The following is a 16,689-nucleotide window of genomic DNA, read 5'->3' as shown; positions in this document are numbered from 1 at the left end:
ATTCAGCATGCATGAATATATTGGTCCATCAGAGATTAGCTGATGAGTAGTTAAAGGAAATGTGGACAGTAGGCAATAATCTTTTTACTAGGCTATTCTTAACTTCCCATGCACTCTCCATCATATGGCTGTTGCCTGTAGTCCTTGCTGCAAAGGATAAATCAAACAGCAATGACTTAAGAATAAAAGCTTCCACTTTTTAAAATTCGGAATAGAAACTATACACTTTATACAAACTATACACTTTATACTATACAACTATACAAACAGTCTAAAGTGCCAATCTGACACCCCAGCCTCAGAAAACTTGCCATACTATGTAGCACAAAAATCTGTCTGTCGTTCTTGTACAAGTGAACATTTTTCTCTGTTCACTTCCATGGAATTCAAATCCTTTCTCATGTAAAAGAATTTTCATGTATGTCCATGCTTAGAAGATGCCATTACATTTATTTAGCAGCCTGGATTGATTTTTGTCTACGCTTTCACATCGGTCTCCCCCATTCCTCCATTCGATCCTTTGAGGGGCCATGTCTTGTCCCTGAAGAAACCCAACCTCTGTGCTCTTCATGCCCTCCAAGAATGCGCAAACGGAAAGCACATTGTCAGCAAGGAAACAGGCATCTCTTGTTTCTGACTGCCCCCCCTCCATTTCACGGGACGTGTCAAAAAAGTAAGAACTCGTTTGGCTTCATCCACTCCCTGTCCCATTACACTGTACACAAAGATCTCAGCAAAGGCAGCTGGCTTTGTTCCTCCGGTCAGCTTTGTTTGAATGTTGAAGTGATGGGCAACCCCGAAGAGAACGAGCAGCCTCGGCCGTCGGACATCACTGTTTTCGGAGCCAACTGCACACTTCATGGCCTCAGCCACATTTTCCTGCCTGGAGGAGTCACCCTCCGCCGCCTCCTCTGGGCATCTGCCTTCATCAGCTCGCTCTCCATTTTCCTGTACCAGGTGGCCGGAGCAGTGATGGAGTATTACCGCTACCCCCATGTCACCATCCTGGACGAGATGGACAGCCCGGTCATGTACTTTCCAGCCATAACACTCTGCAATTACAACAGCTTCCGCCGTTCCAAGATGCAGCGGAATGACCTGTTTTGGATGGCTGGGCTGCTTGGTGTGGAACAGAGTGACTTTGATGACTTCATGGCTGCTCTAGGACAGCCTGTGGATGACAGCAAGTTCTTCCCAAGTAAGACATTCAACATGCTGGAATTTGTTCAGAGGACAAGTCACAGTATTGAAGAAATGCTCCTGGACTGCAAGTACCGAGGCAAGGATTGTGGACCAGAGAACTTCACTACAGTAAGTAATGGCTCAGGCACTGTCATAGTGACAAATGGATGCATCTATAAAATGTTCAAGTTATTCAGAGCTGCGCTATGGGCTAATCATTTGTTGATTACTACCATCTGTTTCTTGGCTTCAAGGCAATGAGATCATGAAGTTAAAGGATGGTTGTATTCAGTTTGACCTGAAGAACAATACAACATTGCTATTCTATGTTCTTACCATATATGGTTGAGGACAGGTAACATTGAATTTAACCCTTCCCCAACAGTGAAAGAGTATAAATGACAAAATCTGAAAACACCAATACTGAGAGATTAAGACTTTTCAGTGTTGATTTCTGACGTTTCAGAGGCTGTTTTGCCTTTTTAAAATCATCTCTTTAAACATCTACCAATGTCATGGGAAGCAACAATGAGCTCTCTGATGCCATGTTTGCATATACTAAACAGGGTTTCCTGCTTTGACCATAGCATCCCCATTAAAATGACAAACACTTTAGTATATCAAATAACACAAAACAGAGGAGATTCGTTGTGAGCCAACAGATAACTCTGGAGATAAAAAAAGGTTAAATTAAAATTAAATAAAAAATGCATGTTGAATTCATCCCGCTTTGGTTTTAAAACCAACGATAAGTAATTACGCTTCAGATATTTGTGCTTAACTTCATTCATGACAGAAAATGGTAGATACCTGCACAGACAAATCTCAGCAGCAGAAACAGGAAAGCATGTAATAGTAGATGATATAAAAAGTGCAGTGTTGACCCCGATATCCTTTACTAGCATGACAATAAATTCTAATCATAAAGGTTTTATATTGCATCTAAAAGAGATTGAACATCATCTTGCAGCAGAAAAAAATTCACCTTCTGTGCAGTGGAAGGATTGCTATTCAATAAAATGGACCACTGATTTGAGTAATGGAAGTTGAGACTTTGTCACTGTTGGTAGAATTTTCTCCTTGATGATGATCTAGGACTAACTCCCCCTTCTCAAACCTGATTTTATAAAAAATAACACACATTTTTTTATTTTTCCTAACCATTTAAGCAAAGTTACTATCTTTTACATTGTGTCAAAAAATTAATGTTTTAAACAAATAGAAATCGTGCAGAATTACTATATTATTATAAATACTATAAATAAACCTCATTACACCTAATTGCATGAAAAGAAAAGAATGCTTGCCCTCTCCATTAAAGGTACCGTTGCAGAGATAACCATTTTTTTTGTTGTTGTTGTGGGGTTTTTTTTTTAAGGTGTAGTCCATGTCCTGTATCAGTCCTAATATACCTAGTATTGTTTCAGAAGATTCTATAGTGTGAGGCAACATTTTTGTTGAAAGCCACAGTCTACCTATACATTTGCAGTTTGCATCACCTTGTGAAATGGAAGTGACAGAGACTGGTCTGGAAGATTGGTGACTAAAAAAATCCTGACATCATTACATCATTACATCAGATAATTATATACCCGTGGGAGTATAGTGCTGCACACTTGAGTTGTACCAAATAAATGTAGATAATTAGCGTGGGTGGTGACAGTGGGCTGACTTGTGTGCAACTGTGGTAGCAAGCGGAAAAACTCACCTACCATAAACAGTCAGAATACAAAAGTGGACATAATTATATCAGATAACCACATACTTGCCACAGCATGGTGGTGTGGTTGTCTGTGATGAAGCTAACATTGCAGTTAGGAAGCTGGTTAATTTAATAAAACTCACCTAATAACTCACGGCTGACTGCCTATCATGCATTGTCTCTTTCATGTATTCTTTTATAGAAAATGGGAAGACATGGTAAGCATTTAGACCGTGCTTAAATTAATGTTTCCTCCATTAAATTCTACACGAAGGGCTGACCTTCAGAGTTCAACACAGCCAGAGCTGTAGCGGTACTTGTCTAAGATGCACAATTGCATGTCAGAGTTCACCAAAAGGTAAATACAGTGCAAAATTTTGCTGTCATAACTTATTTGCACTGAAAGTCTTATAGGCACTACATTGCTGATTGAAATGATTGCAGTTTTGCACGCAGCTGTATTGTCCACTAATGGAAAGCCTGCATTAATAGCAGGTTAATACGAGCTGCTCAGGTGGTACATTTCTCCTATGCACCTTGCATTTGGAATTGGAAAAATACTGATCTACCCATATCAGTGCACCCATGTTTTAATTTTTTTTTTTTAGATTCTGTAGATAAAGTACTCATCAGGAAATAATCAGCCCATTTAAACACACCAATAAAGTGTATCCTTTTTATTTTTCCTTAATCCTTTTTATGTGATTGATGTGGTTTGCATTAAAGATGATGCTCTAGTTAGATGTAGCAGATGTTACTCACCTGGAGCAGATGCTGAGAACTCTCTGCAGTACTGAACCTCTTACAGTGCAGCTTGTTAGCAGATAGCCCCACACTCTGCCTCAAATGCCAGCTAAAGGTCCAATTAACACAGTTGATAAGTTCAAATGAGGTTTCTGTAGTGGATATGTCACGGTTTTTACATATATCCACTGACAGGAACTGTGACAGGTCAGTATATACGAATATGTTACTATGTTTAAGCTTTGGACTGAAAGCTGCTTTTGAAGTGTCACTGTGTAAAACCTGATTCTGTCCCAGTGTGTAATCTTTCATTCCTTTTTGGAGGTGCTGGACAAGGTATGACATATATCAAAGGGAAATGTACTTTATTCATGACCAGTTTTTTTTTTTTATCCACAGTCCAGCTTGAGTCTATATTCTATATTCATTCTACTTACTTAATGTTCCTTTATAAATAGAAAGGGCCTTTTTGGAATAATCTAGTCCCCTGAATTAGTGGTTAGTAAACTTTGTCATGCCCTTGCTGTGACCAGGTTTTGGGTTACAGCTGAGTATCAGCAATCGGAGCCGCTCATTCTGCCCTAAGCAGGGAGAGATTAAAAATGTATGAATCCTTTCATCGGGTGCAAATGTTGCCTAAGGCACCAGGGTCTTTCTTGCAGTGTGTTGGATCATTAAGATAAAAATGTAACCATTGATCGAGGGGGGGTTATGCCAAAGACAGATGATGTGTGTCATGATATAGATTTATTTATTTATTTCTCAGACATTTGTCCAGCTCTGGGTACATTGATTTACATTAAAAGTAAAGTATGCTTTTTCCTTCTTCTGTAAAGTTTTGGAAATATGAGGTTTTGGGCCAAGAGCAGTGACGATTAAAAGAAATACCTGGCAAGAGCACTATCACTGGATGCCATGATAAGCTATGTTATGGATGATTAGACTATTATAAACCAGTTTACTTTGCTCTGAATCAAAAACTTGACACATTGTTGTAATCACAGAACCTTTTTTATGCTAGTTTGATGTCCTTTATTTTATGATGTACTTGTTTGTACTATGAGCTGTTTCACTGTGTTTAATTATTTATCTTATTTTGAGTGAAAAATATTAAAGGTTAAATCAAGTTATTCAGTTTCAAGTCATTAGTGGTTATGCAGAGCTGAATTTGTTTAAGGATACAGTTTCTGAGCAAAACAAAATGTACACTGGCTGCTACACAGAACTTCTAATCACTATGTTGCTTTTTGTGACACCTCAAACTGACTGCTTGACTGTACTAAATATCAGAAAGAAGTATACAGTGTTCTTTTTAACCATACTTAACAGCATGTTACAGTGGTAGTTTTCATTTAGTTTAAAGCCGGCTTTAGAGTCAGAAGTGACTTATTTATCCATCCATGCAAACGTGAGGCATTTCCCATTCTGGAAGTTTATGCACAGCTGTTAAGGTATTTCTGGGAATAGATTTTATTTTGAGATAGCGAGGGGGGCCTGGGTTCAATTCCCCGGCCGGGTGACCGGGTCCTCTCTGTGTGGAGTTTGCATGTTCTCCCTGTGTCTGCGTGGGCTTCCTCTGGGTTCTCCGGTTTTCTCCCACAGTCCAAAGACATGCAGTCAGGCCAATTGGACATGCTAAATTGCCCCTAGGTGTGAGTGGCTGTCTGTGTCTGTCTGCCCTGCGATGGACTGGCGACCTGTCCAGGGTGTATCCTGCCTTCCGCCCGATGACTGCTGGGATAGGCTCCAGCACCCCCCCGCGACCCTGATGGAGAAGCGGCTTGGGAATGGATGGATATTATTGTTGCTCAGGATAGGATGTTAAAAATATTATACTTCATGTTACTTGGATTGGATAAATCAAAGCTTGTGGGGGAGCTGGTGTCAGATTTGATTTGAATCCAAATGCATTCTAGACTTGCCAGTATTCTTCCATGAATTATGATCTGCTATTTACACAACAAGCAAATATTACAGTCTGCCTACTTGTTTCCTTATTTATTTAGTTAGCTAGTTAAAAGGATTGTTGTTTTTACTGATACTTGGATGCAAATGTAATCAGTTATAGTGCTTGTCAATTTGCATGTAACTCTGAAAAAATGCACCCTGTTCATTCCTTTGACAAAAAAACATTCTACCAATCCCTTCTTTAATGGAATTCAAGGAGATGAAGTGAATGCCTCCGTTAGTCCAGCATTCCTCGGTCTGTAGCTGCTTGCACTAATGAGCTTGTTTTTGCCAGTCTGATAACAGCATCACTCAGCACGGTGAAGGGAAGGGGCTTATGTCCCACACACCGATTAGAGCTGGTGTTGGATCAAAAGCCATTTGAATTGAAATTCACCTGCCGTTCTTAGGTATTGCTAGAATTATCCTCTTCTGTGGAGCTGCATTATTCAGCCTATGTTGCAACAGTCACATTATACAGCCAATAATATAGGAAAAATATACCTTATGAGTCAATGATTATGACTTTACCCTGGCATATTGATGGGTCAACAATTATAAAATGTAGATTATTTTTCTTTTATTTTTTTCACTATTTGTCTGTACAGTTAATTTAGACAAACCTAATTGTATTGTGCCCTGATTGGGCTTATTTAAGTCAGTCCCATCCGGTATGTTTGATTGTCTATCCATAAACTTGCCTTTAGACAAAAGCAGCAGGCTGAAGTAAGCATGAATACATTACAGAAATTCACTTTGTTTTGATTTAAAATAATCTGTAAATCAGTTCTTGTGTCATGTATGCCTGTAATGTGGCATAAAGTAAATGTTGAACGCCATGTTTGAGCACCAGATGCATTGTCCTAAAGTTTTCATTTGTTTTGTATTTGAATGAGGCAGTAATGCGATTCCACCCTCTGTGATCTCCTAATCAACCTTACAATTGAATCCCAGACACAGCGCTGTGTCTGGGATAAGATTAACCTAAGGCAAGGGGTTATTTCAGAGAGCAAAGCTATGCCCTTTATCTCTCTGAGATTTATTGATGTGAGACTTTGAGGTTGACGCGGAGTCGACTCAGTTCCGTACTTCACTTTATCTCACACCAGATAATTCACATCTGGTGACATTTGACATGAGGAGAAGGATGTCCACCAGTAAACGAAACAGCAACTGCTTCTGATTTTAATAGAGTTTACCATTTTAATTAAACTAAGGGTAATAATGTGTTTCACACTCCTCATTGAACTCCTCAAAGCCTCTCTGGAGTTCATGATTACACTCCATGTCACCTTTTTTAGTTGATTCGTGGCCAAATCATTAATCAGATTATTCTGATCCATTTATCTTTGGGCTTGTGTCCTCTTGGGAGTTCATAATGGGCTTTGCTAAACTTGTAGCAAAATTTGATGCATTAATCAGAGCTCAGCAATTGATCATATCAGATCAAAACTATGGCACTTGGCATGTGTTACTGATTTGAACCAGAAATGCTTAGGGACATAAACCTGGCCTGATAATTGCCGAATGTTTGCTTGAACAACTACTGTCGCTCTCCCAGCAGTTAGGATCAGGGTGACCTTGCGTCTAGCATTACATTCGTCCCTGCCAAAATGATGTTTCTCCTAATGCTTATTCTGATCTGTATTGAGTCTCCTCTAAGCTGTCTGCAACTTCTCCAGCAAGGCCCTGTGATTGGGTTACGGCTTCTGGGTAAACTGAGATTTCCTAGAAAAATGGATCACAGCTGCATTTTATATCATAAAGCTCAGCCACATACTGTATCTGATTTCTAGAGTTTTTATGGTGTTTCTGATTAATGTATCTGCATGATGCACAATCAAGGGAGAGATATAGCAATCAAGCTTTTTGAAATAATTGTTAATGAACAATGTAGTTGCATTAAACAGTCTGCCTGCTCAAACTTTGGGAAAGGCTCTGATGAAGACTGGGCAGTTTGGCAAAAATATAACACAATGATGGTTCAAGATTTTCATGTTACATAATATGCATCATGATGATTGGTGTGTCTTAGGTTTGTGAACCACCTAGAATGGACAATGCAGACCACCAAAGCAGTAGTGCCACATTAAAAAAAAGGATATTAAAAAATAAAAATGTATTTAAGCCTTTCTTTATACAAAATGGCAACTCTTTTCAGATCACAATTAATGGAAGAATACTGGCAAGTCTAGAATGCATTTGGATTCAAATCAAATCTGACACCAGCTCCTCCTTACATGGCCAGGGTGCACTGGTGGGCCCAAGGTTTTATTGTACAGTTCTATAACCTAAGAATAGCTCAACCCGTTTGCACTGATGTCCCTGCATTTCAAGGGGTTAAATCACTTTATTAATGCCTGATTCAGTTCATCAGGTAATTATCAAGCCCTTTATTGTTGGATCAAGTGTTTTGGGGCAGGGAATACGTGAAACCACATGCTTGTACAGGCTTGCCTATTATATTCATAATGTGTTATTTGTACTTACTGATGTGGGCTGACATCCAATTAGCTACTTGTTACTCAAAAACTTATTATAAATGACTAATTCACTTAAACTATAATGAGTCTACTTAACGTATTATTTCCTAGAAAATGTAATTTCATTACTCATTACAGTTATTCTCTAAAACCCAGGCAAATTTGTGCCAACTTGTATGAAGGGTGTACATGGGAATACCCAATGGTCCTCTTCTCGCTGCATTTGAAAAAGCAACAGCCACTTATTCTTGATTAAAATATGAACATCTAGAAAATCTGGCAACTACCCACTATAAACAGATAAGATAAAATGTTACAATAAAATATAATGTTTACAGAGGAGTTTCTGAATAAAACATTAAAGCAAGTAATGAAATTCTTATTAAGTCAGTAACTAATTTGATTACAGGAATTTAGTGTAATGTGTACAGTACTTCAAATGAGACAATCCTTGTGTTTAGAAAGAGAATTCAAATTAAATGGACTCATTTAATTTTAAACAGCTTGCTAAATAATATTAACTACTAAAAGTTACATAATACTTCATGGCTTCCCTGCTAAATCCTAGGGCATCTCTGCTATAATAACAGAAATCATGGCATTTTTTGTAAAGCATGTGAACGTAGCTTTTGAATTTTCTTTAGCAGGTGACTCAGAGGGGACTCAAAGTGATACACAAGTCACTTTGGTGACACTATATTTAGATGGGCCCCAATAGATGATCTACAGATACTTTTATTATTAATAACTATTTGGAGATATTTAGTTGATTATTAAAAACATTTAGGTTATGTTTTAGGCTAGGAGTAGGTGTAGGTTTTGCCTTGAGGTTAAGGTTAGGGTTAGGTTTAGGCTTAGGGACAGATGTAATAATACCTTTAAAAAAAGTTTATTACCCAAAGATTTTGAATTACCCTAGCCAGGGTGTATCCTGCCTTCCGCCCAATGACCGCTGGGACAGGCTCCAGCACCCCCCCCCCCCCACCCCCACCCCCCCGTGACCCTGTGTGTGATTTTGAATTAGTGTTTTTAAAACAAATTTCATTTTGTTTTTTTCTTCAAAGATGTTTGTGTTGATCTGCTGATGCTCAGACTGTTTGAACATATAAGCTGACCAAAAGAGAGAGACAACAGTTTTCATTTATATTTCTCATTTTCATTATTATTCAGATTATTTATTACTATTAGTTTTGAGGCTTTTTTGTAGACCTGTTTAATTTTATGCTTTATTTGGGCCAAATTTTCAGCTTAAAACCAAAAGAGCCACTTTTGGATGAAAATTTTCATGGGTTGACATTTCAGAAAATTCCTAGTTTTTGAATCACTGTAACACATGACGTAGTACCATGTTATCCACAACACTGATTGTGCAGTTTATGCTGTTGCTGTACATTAATTGTTGTTGTTGACAGGATCTCTGTAATTTGTTAATCTGTTTTTATTAATCTATATAATAATGCAGTTCAGTGTTCAGATATGCTAAAATGCCCAAAGTATACTCAGAAAAGCATACTGTGATGTAAAGGATCACAATAATTATAACATATTGTCATATTGGCCACTCCTAGCTCTGATGTCTATGATATAGAAGGACCATGTGAGCTCATGACAGTAAATATCAGGGCTCAGCTGTGAGCCTTTTCTTTGGTCAGATTAAGGCATGATTTTGATCAATAACCATTTCTCAGATCCAGTCACATTGCACATTTGTCATGATGTCTTTTTTTGCAGCACTGAGAAACAAGGCAGCTCCAAACCTCCCTAGACACACACAACCCTGAGCAGAGACCTCCTTCTGGCATTGCACCACCTGCCTCTCTCCCCCTGAAGACACACTGCACCAATTAACTACTCTATTAACAAGCCTAATCTGAATGTGGAATTCCATTCTCCATTCATTTAACTAAGATAAGGACAACGCAGGCACCATATCGTTAAAGCACTTTGGGCCTGCTGAAGCATACTGCTTCCGAATGGCTGGAGCTGGTGGCAGGGGGTTTAAGGGACGAGTGTAAACGGTGCCTCTCTCAGAGTGTTGTCTGCAGGCTACGTGCCGTCTCACTGAGTGACAGAGCGGTTCTGGTTCTTCTGATAGGTTTCACTCGGCGCTCAGGGAGGGGAGAACAAGGGCTTTGGCGGTGGGGGGAAAAACAGCATCTGTTATTTACTGATACAGACGGAATGTTCTCTCTGCAGAGACAGTGTCAGGGGAATTCAGGAGCAGCCAGGCGGCGATGTAAACCGTTTGATGAGAGCTGCTCGCTTCTGCTGACTCCAGCCTCCTCAAACCAGCAGAAACGTTTGGGCTAAAGGTGTGAGCTCTCTGGCCCATCAAACAGCTCAAACAACACAACTGTCACACAGCTCTCTCATTATCCCAAAGCTAAAAAAATGTTATATATAAAGTGATATCCAGGAGGAAGGAAGGAATTTTAAGGTGAATGTGCCATGCAAGTTGCCCTACTGTGGTTTGTACAAAAATTCTGCTTCTCTTTATGGATAAAACGTAGCTGTGTTTTTTGATGGGGTTTTTTGTTTGTTTGTTTGTTTTTGTTTTTGTTTTTTTAAGATGCTTTAGATAGAATGGCTATGTTTTGCTTAACCATTTTATGTGAAGCTGACCACAAGAGGTCACTATTAGCAAGAGGAAGAGGAACACTACCTCTGAATAAATGATGCAAGACTTGCTGCGTCAGAAATATCAAGATATCACCTCTCTTAAAACCAAACAAAATGCTTGTCTCTTAATATTTTTTGTCGATTGTGGACGCAGCATGTTGAAAATGACCAAGCCTCCTCCTAAAGATCTACCTTCCTGCAGGTTTCACTTCCCAAATACCCAAATGTAATACACAGAATGACAGAGAGAAATAATTAAATGTTCAATTAACGTTAACCTAAAATGCAAGAACGTGGATGTGTAAGCGCATAGTTGTTGACTGATGTAAACAGATGCTTGTGCTTATGCTTGACCACAGAGAGCAAATTCTCCAACCAAGATTGTTTTTTGGTCTGGTTTCTGAGGTTGCTGGACAGGAGACAGCTGCATTTACTCTTTAACTGATGCCTCTTAATTCTGTGAAGTAATGTTAAAACAGAAATACTGTCGTCCTGCTGAAGTTGCAATGTTATTGTTTTTCTTTTGCAAATACTCTTTGCTAAATGGATTCAGGATTAGCTTAGAAACATTTGTGCCTAGAGAATAAAATAAGACAAAAAACATTTTGGCCACTCTTGCCATATTTAAGTGGCAACATGCTGTAATGCATCTCACTTTTCTTTTGTAGGATTTTGTGTTTGAGTTGGATTTAGCCATGCAACCCCAATCCATCTTTGGATTGTTTTTTCAGGCTTCCGTCATCCATTTAAATCAAAGTAATATTTGTCAGAACCGTTCATTTCTAAAGTGAAATGTTAAAGCAACTCGTCTGAAGAATCATCATTGCTCCAAAATACAGGGTGATTCAAAAAGATTAATTTTAAAATGAACTTTAAATCTTTACAGAACAATAGAGTAAATTGTAAATGATTTAAGTGAGCATAAAGTTTATTATATCATTTTACAAGTGCTCAGTATGACCTCCTCCAGCTGTACAGACAACATCAATGCGATGTCATATTCATCCCATGCTTGATTGAGCATGTCAGGTGTCACTGTACTCACTGCTGTTTCAATTTGGTTTTGCATATCATCCAGTTTTGTAGAAGCAATGAATGAACTGAACTTTTGGAGATTTACTGCTTATGAAAATTATGTTGCACAGTTATGACGGATTCTCTCTTATTGAAGTGGAGAACCTAATATTCTTTCTGCTCAGGGGTCGCCATCTCCTCACAGACTGAAGGGACCCATCTTCTGGTGATAGTCAGAAACTTTATGACCCCCTCTTTCATTTGATGTGTGATTGGTTCCTAGGCACCTGACGGTTGTAAAAATATGGCACCTTAAAATCAGATGAATCTTTTTGAATCACACTGTATGTACAAGCATCGTAGAAGGTGGTGTTATACATGTAGTCTCACTTGGAAATATATTTATAAGTTGTAATTTGTGCCTTTCATTTTGCTCTGATTCTCCTGAAATTGAGAGGTTTTCTCAGTATTCTGTTTTGTGCAGTATTTATTCATTATTCAGTTAACATACAATGTCTCTCAAAACCATCACAGCCCAGTTGTATTAAACTAGAGCAAGCATAACTTTGAAAACATTCTCTATCAGTGAGCAGGAGCTTAATTTGAAGCAAAGCTCTAAACAGTCTGACAAAGGCATCTTATACAAGCAGTTGGTTAATTAGCTGTGTGGATAGGGGTAATGGTCAAGCTTTCTCTGTGCCTTTGGCCACATCTGAGACTCATAGTAATAACATAATTCACAGGCGGTTTTCATATCGATCTAGACAGTAATTAATTGGCTGTAAGACAAGGGACCTTTCTGGCTTTAGGTCTTTGAGGCTTTAAAATGGCTTTCAACTGCAGGAAGTGCAGTTTGAGAGAAAGATCATCAAACAAACCTCATATATACCCTCATGTTATGTAGAACAGTGAGCTTGTTTATAATTTCCATTAATATGTGTTTCATGTCCGGACTGGATCTGGATATCTTGAATTCCCCCGCGTTGAGTTTCCTTGTTTGTCTTCTAATGTGGTAGTCAGCACTCAGCAGACACATTTTGGATTATGTTATTGTGTGCAGATACTGAAAACACAATTGCATTTTTGTTAGATGTGGAGTAGGTCGTCTCTGACTACCTCAGAATGTAGTTTAAGTGATCTGTTCATGATCTCCTTGGGTTTTTAATCTAAGTCAAGTTTCTGACGTGATTGCTCTGTGCTGTTTTAGGCATGTTTACTGATACAGCTCCATTTGTTACAACCATTTGAGGTCACTCACGTGCATTACTAAGGTTGTCTTCTGTTGAAAATCACCAGAGACTAATTAGTCTAGTTAACTAATGAAAAATGCACTATGCTTGTGTAAGTAGAAAGATGGATTTCTCTGTGTGCTTACTCCTGTCTGAAGTAGTATGACTACAGAGAAGGTGATCCATTTCTTATAGCTTTCGAAGACTTATATCTGGGGGGATCATATTTCCTCACTGCTTCATCCTCTCAGAGTCAACTTTTCTGAGAAGGGCATTTTTACAACACAGAACTGGAGCAGAATCCAAATCATCCAATGGTATATTTTGCTAACTGCACATTGTAAAATCTTAGATATTGGCACATCAATCTATGTCTATTTAATCTTTTTTTGTGTGTTCTTTTTGTTTATACTGAACAATTTTTGGTGGCTGATTTTGCTACGTCCCTGTTTCAAAGGGGGACTTTTCAAATGTTCTGCTTAATTCAGTGATTGAGAAATGAACAAGTCATTCAGAATGGTTAGATGTGAAATGATTAATTGTAGAGAAACTTACTGACCCAGATTTTCTTTACAGTGGTGGTGATAGGAACCAGGGGTCAGGACGTCCAGTAAAGCACATATAGTCACTTCCAAAACCACCAGTAAAACAACAAGCAACAGTTTTCATTTGTAATGTGTGATATGTAGGATAATAAGATAAGAACTTAAAAATAAGTTTTCTCTGGGGAATCTTTTGCTTCAGAATACCCTACATGTATCTTTCTTCCATTAATTGAGTCAAAAACAAAGTTCTGGTCAAATATGTCTCATCAAGCAGCATATTCATGACCATTTCATGTAATAACATTTTCTGATGTAGATTTAAGAGGCAGTTTGGCCGTCTGGTTCCTATCATCACTACTGTAAGCAATTATGAACTTTCTCTAGAACGGAGCATTTCACATCAAACTGCTCTGAATGACACTGTTTACATCTTAACCATTTTGTTATGCAGAAATGTTGCAAAATTGGTGGAATTCACACTTTTTCCCTCTTTAAGGCCTTTAAAAGATGCAACACATCTCCCCCATCTCAAAATGCTAGCGTTGGGATACCATGTTTGCATAACGACTGTATGTTCTTTTCTGCATGTGTTGCTCTGCTAGCATTACCTTATGGTCAATCATTTAAAAAGATGCACTAGAAAGCCGTACTAGACGTATTAGGAGAGGTGTGTAATAGCCTATGCTCTCCACAAATTGGTGGTCTAGTCATGTAGTGGGAGTTACAGGGCTATTACAGCAGCAAGTGGAGACATTGCTGGTAACTTTTATGTAATTTCAGTTAATAGACTGTATTGACATTCAGCTCTCCAAGTAGCTGCATTGAAATAGAATTGACCCCAACAGATGACATTATTGAGGGATTGGCAAGCAAGAGAATTGTCTAAATCAAGCAACTGTCAGGCCCTCATGAGGCCATAAGTGCTGTTAAACTAGAACTGAACTCTGTGTGTGTGTGTGTGTGTGTGTGTGTGTGTGTGTGTGTGTGTGTGTGTGTGTGTGTGTGTGTGTGGCAGGCATGGCAGGAGGTTAAGGGGAATGTGTAACAACACCCATTCTTTTGTGTGTGTAAGTTTTGATAGCTGATCAGTTACTTTGAAACTAGTTGAATTGAATTTTAGAATGGAACTGGCAGCAGCAATCGTTTCAGCACTAGATGGTGCTGATCAATTTTCCACAAGGCAAAAAGTCAATTGCATTTAGCCTGTGGTAAGGCTCACTGAATTAAGATTAGAAATCTAGCCATGAGAAATTGTAGTTTCAGAGCTAGAGGCTGGGCCAATTCATACATTATATCACATATGAGATCGTACAGTAGCCTCTTGCACTCTATCATGAATTCTCCACGTCCTATAATAAAGCTTTTTACATTAAATATATATCATGCCATGCTTTTGACACAGAGCATATGCCACTGAAGTTTTTCATTTTTCAAGTGTTGTCAGCTTTTCTTTTTTTTTTTAATAAACTATAGGATTACAGCTTTAGGACAGAAATCAGTAATTGGGGCTAAATCCTGTCACTTTGAAGGGGCTTAAAGATGTCTGTAAACAGAGATGTGTGCTTGGGGTTTAAAGATATCTGATGTTTACAGACATTTGTCAATTTGTCCGCACCATGACTCTATACAACAAAAACGTATGTATTCATTGCATTGCGGAGGTGTCATTAAGCAGTGTCAGTAGGAGGTTTGTATAGATTCATTACTGTAGATGGTATGGTCAGATCAAAAAATCCAGAGGAAGAGGAGTGCTCCTTAAAGCAATCTGTGATCAGACCAATTTACTACTCTGCTTTAATAGAAATCAGTTGAAGTGTAAAAAAACAGAACTGATGCAGGCTGCAGTGGTAACTCCTGGAATTAATAACCATTTTATAGTTTGTTTCTCCTGCAACATTTTTTTTTTCAGAATGATATGATCAAATAATTTGTGTATATGTATAAAGAAGGTACAAAAAAAGAATGGGACTGTATTCAAGGAAAGACACCTTTTATAAACAAAAAATCCAATATTTATACACTGTAAAATACTGAAAAAAAGGATCACAGAAATATGTCATTCTGATATGAAGTATCAGCCTGGGATATAGTGTAGGCATCTGAAAGATACTGCTTGGGTGACAGCAGGGAAAGTGCAACAGTGGCAATGTATGGCAGCCCACACAAGAGAATATTATTCAAAACCATCTGTTCTGCATTTTAGTGACTTAATTTAGGCTGGTAGATCCTGTAGACAATGACTACTATATGTATTTTATAAATACAGTAAATCATGGTTCTCTAAGTGCATTTTCCACTGCTTAAAGTACTTGAATCTTTGGCAGCAGAAAACTTCATCCAGTACTGAAGGTTCAAGTTTTATTGGTACCAGCAAAACCTAACAGTACTCAAAAGGGTTCTCTGTCTTTGGCAACACTTATAGCTGACGCAGACAAAAATGTAGCAAATTCTTTACTATTTCAGGTGAAGATAAATCACCAAGCACTTATTACATCACCCACAAATGCACCAAAATGTAAACAAGTTTATGTTTCTTGAATATGTCTCATAGCATTCTAGTTTGTCGCTGAGGCTGTCACCTCAGCAAAGTCTTTATAAAGTAATACTTTTAGAATTATTTCGCTATGAAGAGTAGGCTGGTTTTGACTTGTATTTTTACCCTCAACACAGAAAAACTGAAGCTATACTTGACTCTACACGTGATTCTGTGTAAATGTTGACATTTTTATGTGAGTGCAGGACATTATAACATTTTGAATTGTCATGTTGTTGATGATGTTGAATTTATTTTTGTTATTATTACTATCATCATCATTACTGCTATACAGATAACCATAACTAGTAACCAAAGTTAGTCCTTTAGTCTTTTGTCACTAGAGAGGCATAAAGTGACCAAAAAGACAATTAAATTGTTAACTGTTTTATTTTTGAGGTAAATGGGGTACTAACAAGGCTCTCAAGTAGAACATGAAGTTCTGTTGGTTCCCATTTTTGTCCATTCTTGAAGTGGACAAATTGGCTCTGTTAAAAGGATAGACCAAACAATCAAGTAAAGATCATTGTGCAGTAGACCAAGATGATTGATGTTTGATCTTGTTGTTTTTTTGTTAGGTTTTTTTATATATATTTTTGAAAAAGAAACTAAAGGATATGAGGTTATAGTGTACAACTAATAATTTTATTTCTTTGTATGCTTCACAGCTTAGGAAACATGGACACATTAG

General features: G+C 38.0%; 1 protein-coding gene across 4 annotated transcripts in view; it reads left to right on the top strand.

Annotated features, from left to right (window-relative positions):
• Positions 1 to 16,689, top strand: part of asic1c (acid-sensing (proton-gated) ion channel 1c) — a 95,419-nt gene that overhangs the window by 55,231 nt on the left and 23,499 nt on the right. The window contains exon 1 of one of the 4 annotated variants that reach the window (XM_037537089.1): positions 779 to 1,311. The exons of the other annotated variants lie outside the window; for them this stretch is intronic. Coding sequence (XP_037392986.1) covers positions 787 to 1,311 — 525 coding nt within the window. The 5' untranslated portion in view covers positions 779 to 786. Of the gene's footprint in view, positions 1 to 778; positions 1,312 to 16,689 lie in introns of those variants that run through there. 4 annotated transcript variants of the gene reach the window in all.

The sequence above is a fragment of the Pygocentrus nattereri genome, chromosome 3, assembly GCF_015220715.1.
Source record: "Pygocentrus nattereri isolate fPygNat1 chromosome 3, fPygNat1.pri, whole genome shotgun sequence".
Classification (NCBI taxonomy): domain Eukaryota; kingdom Metazoa; phylum Chordata; class Actinopteri; order Characiformes; family Serrasalmidae; genus Pygocentrus; species Pygocentrus nattereri.
The sequence above is the reverse complement of the archived record's forward strand: the minus strand, read 5'-3'. Positions and strand labels throughout refer to the sequence as shown.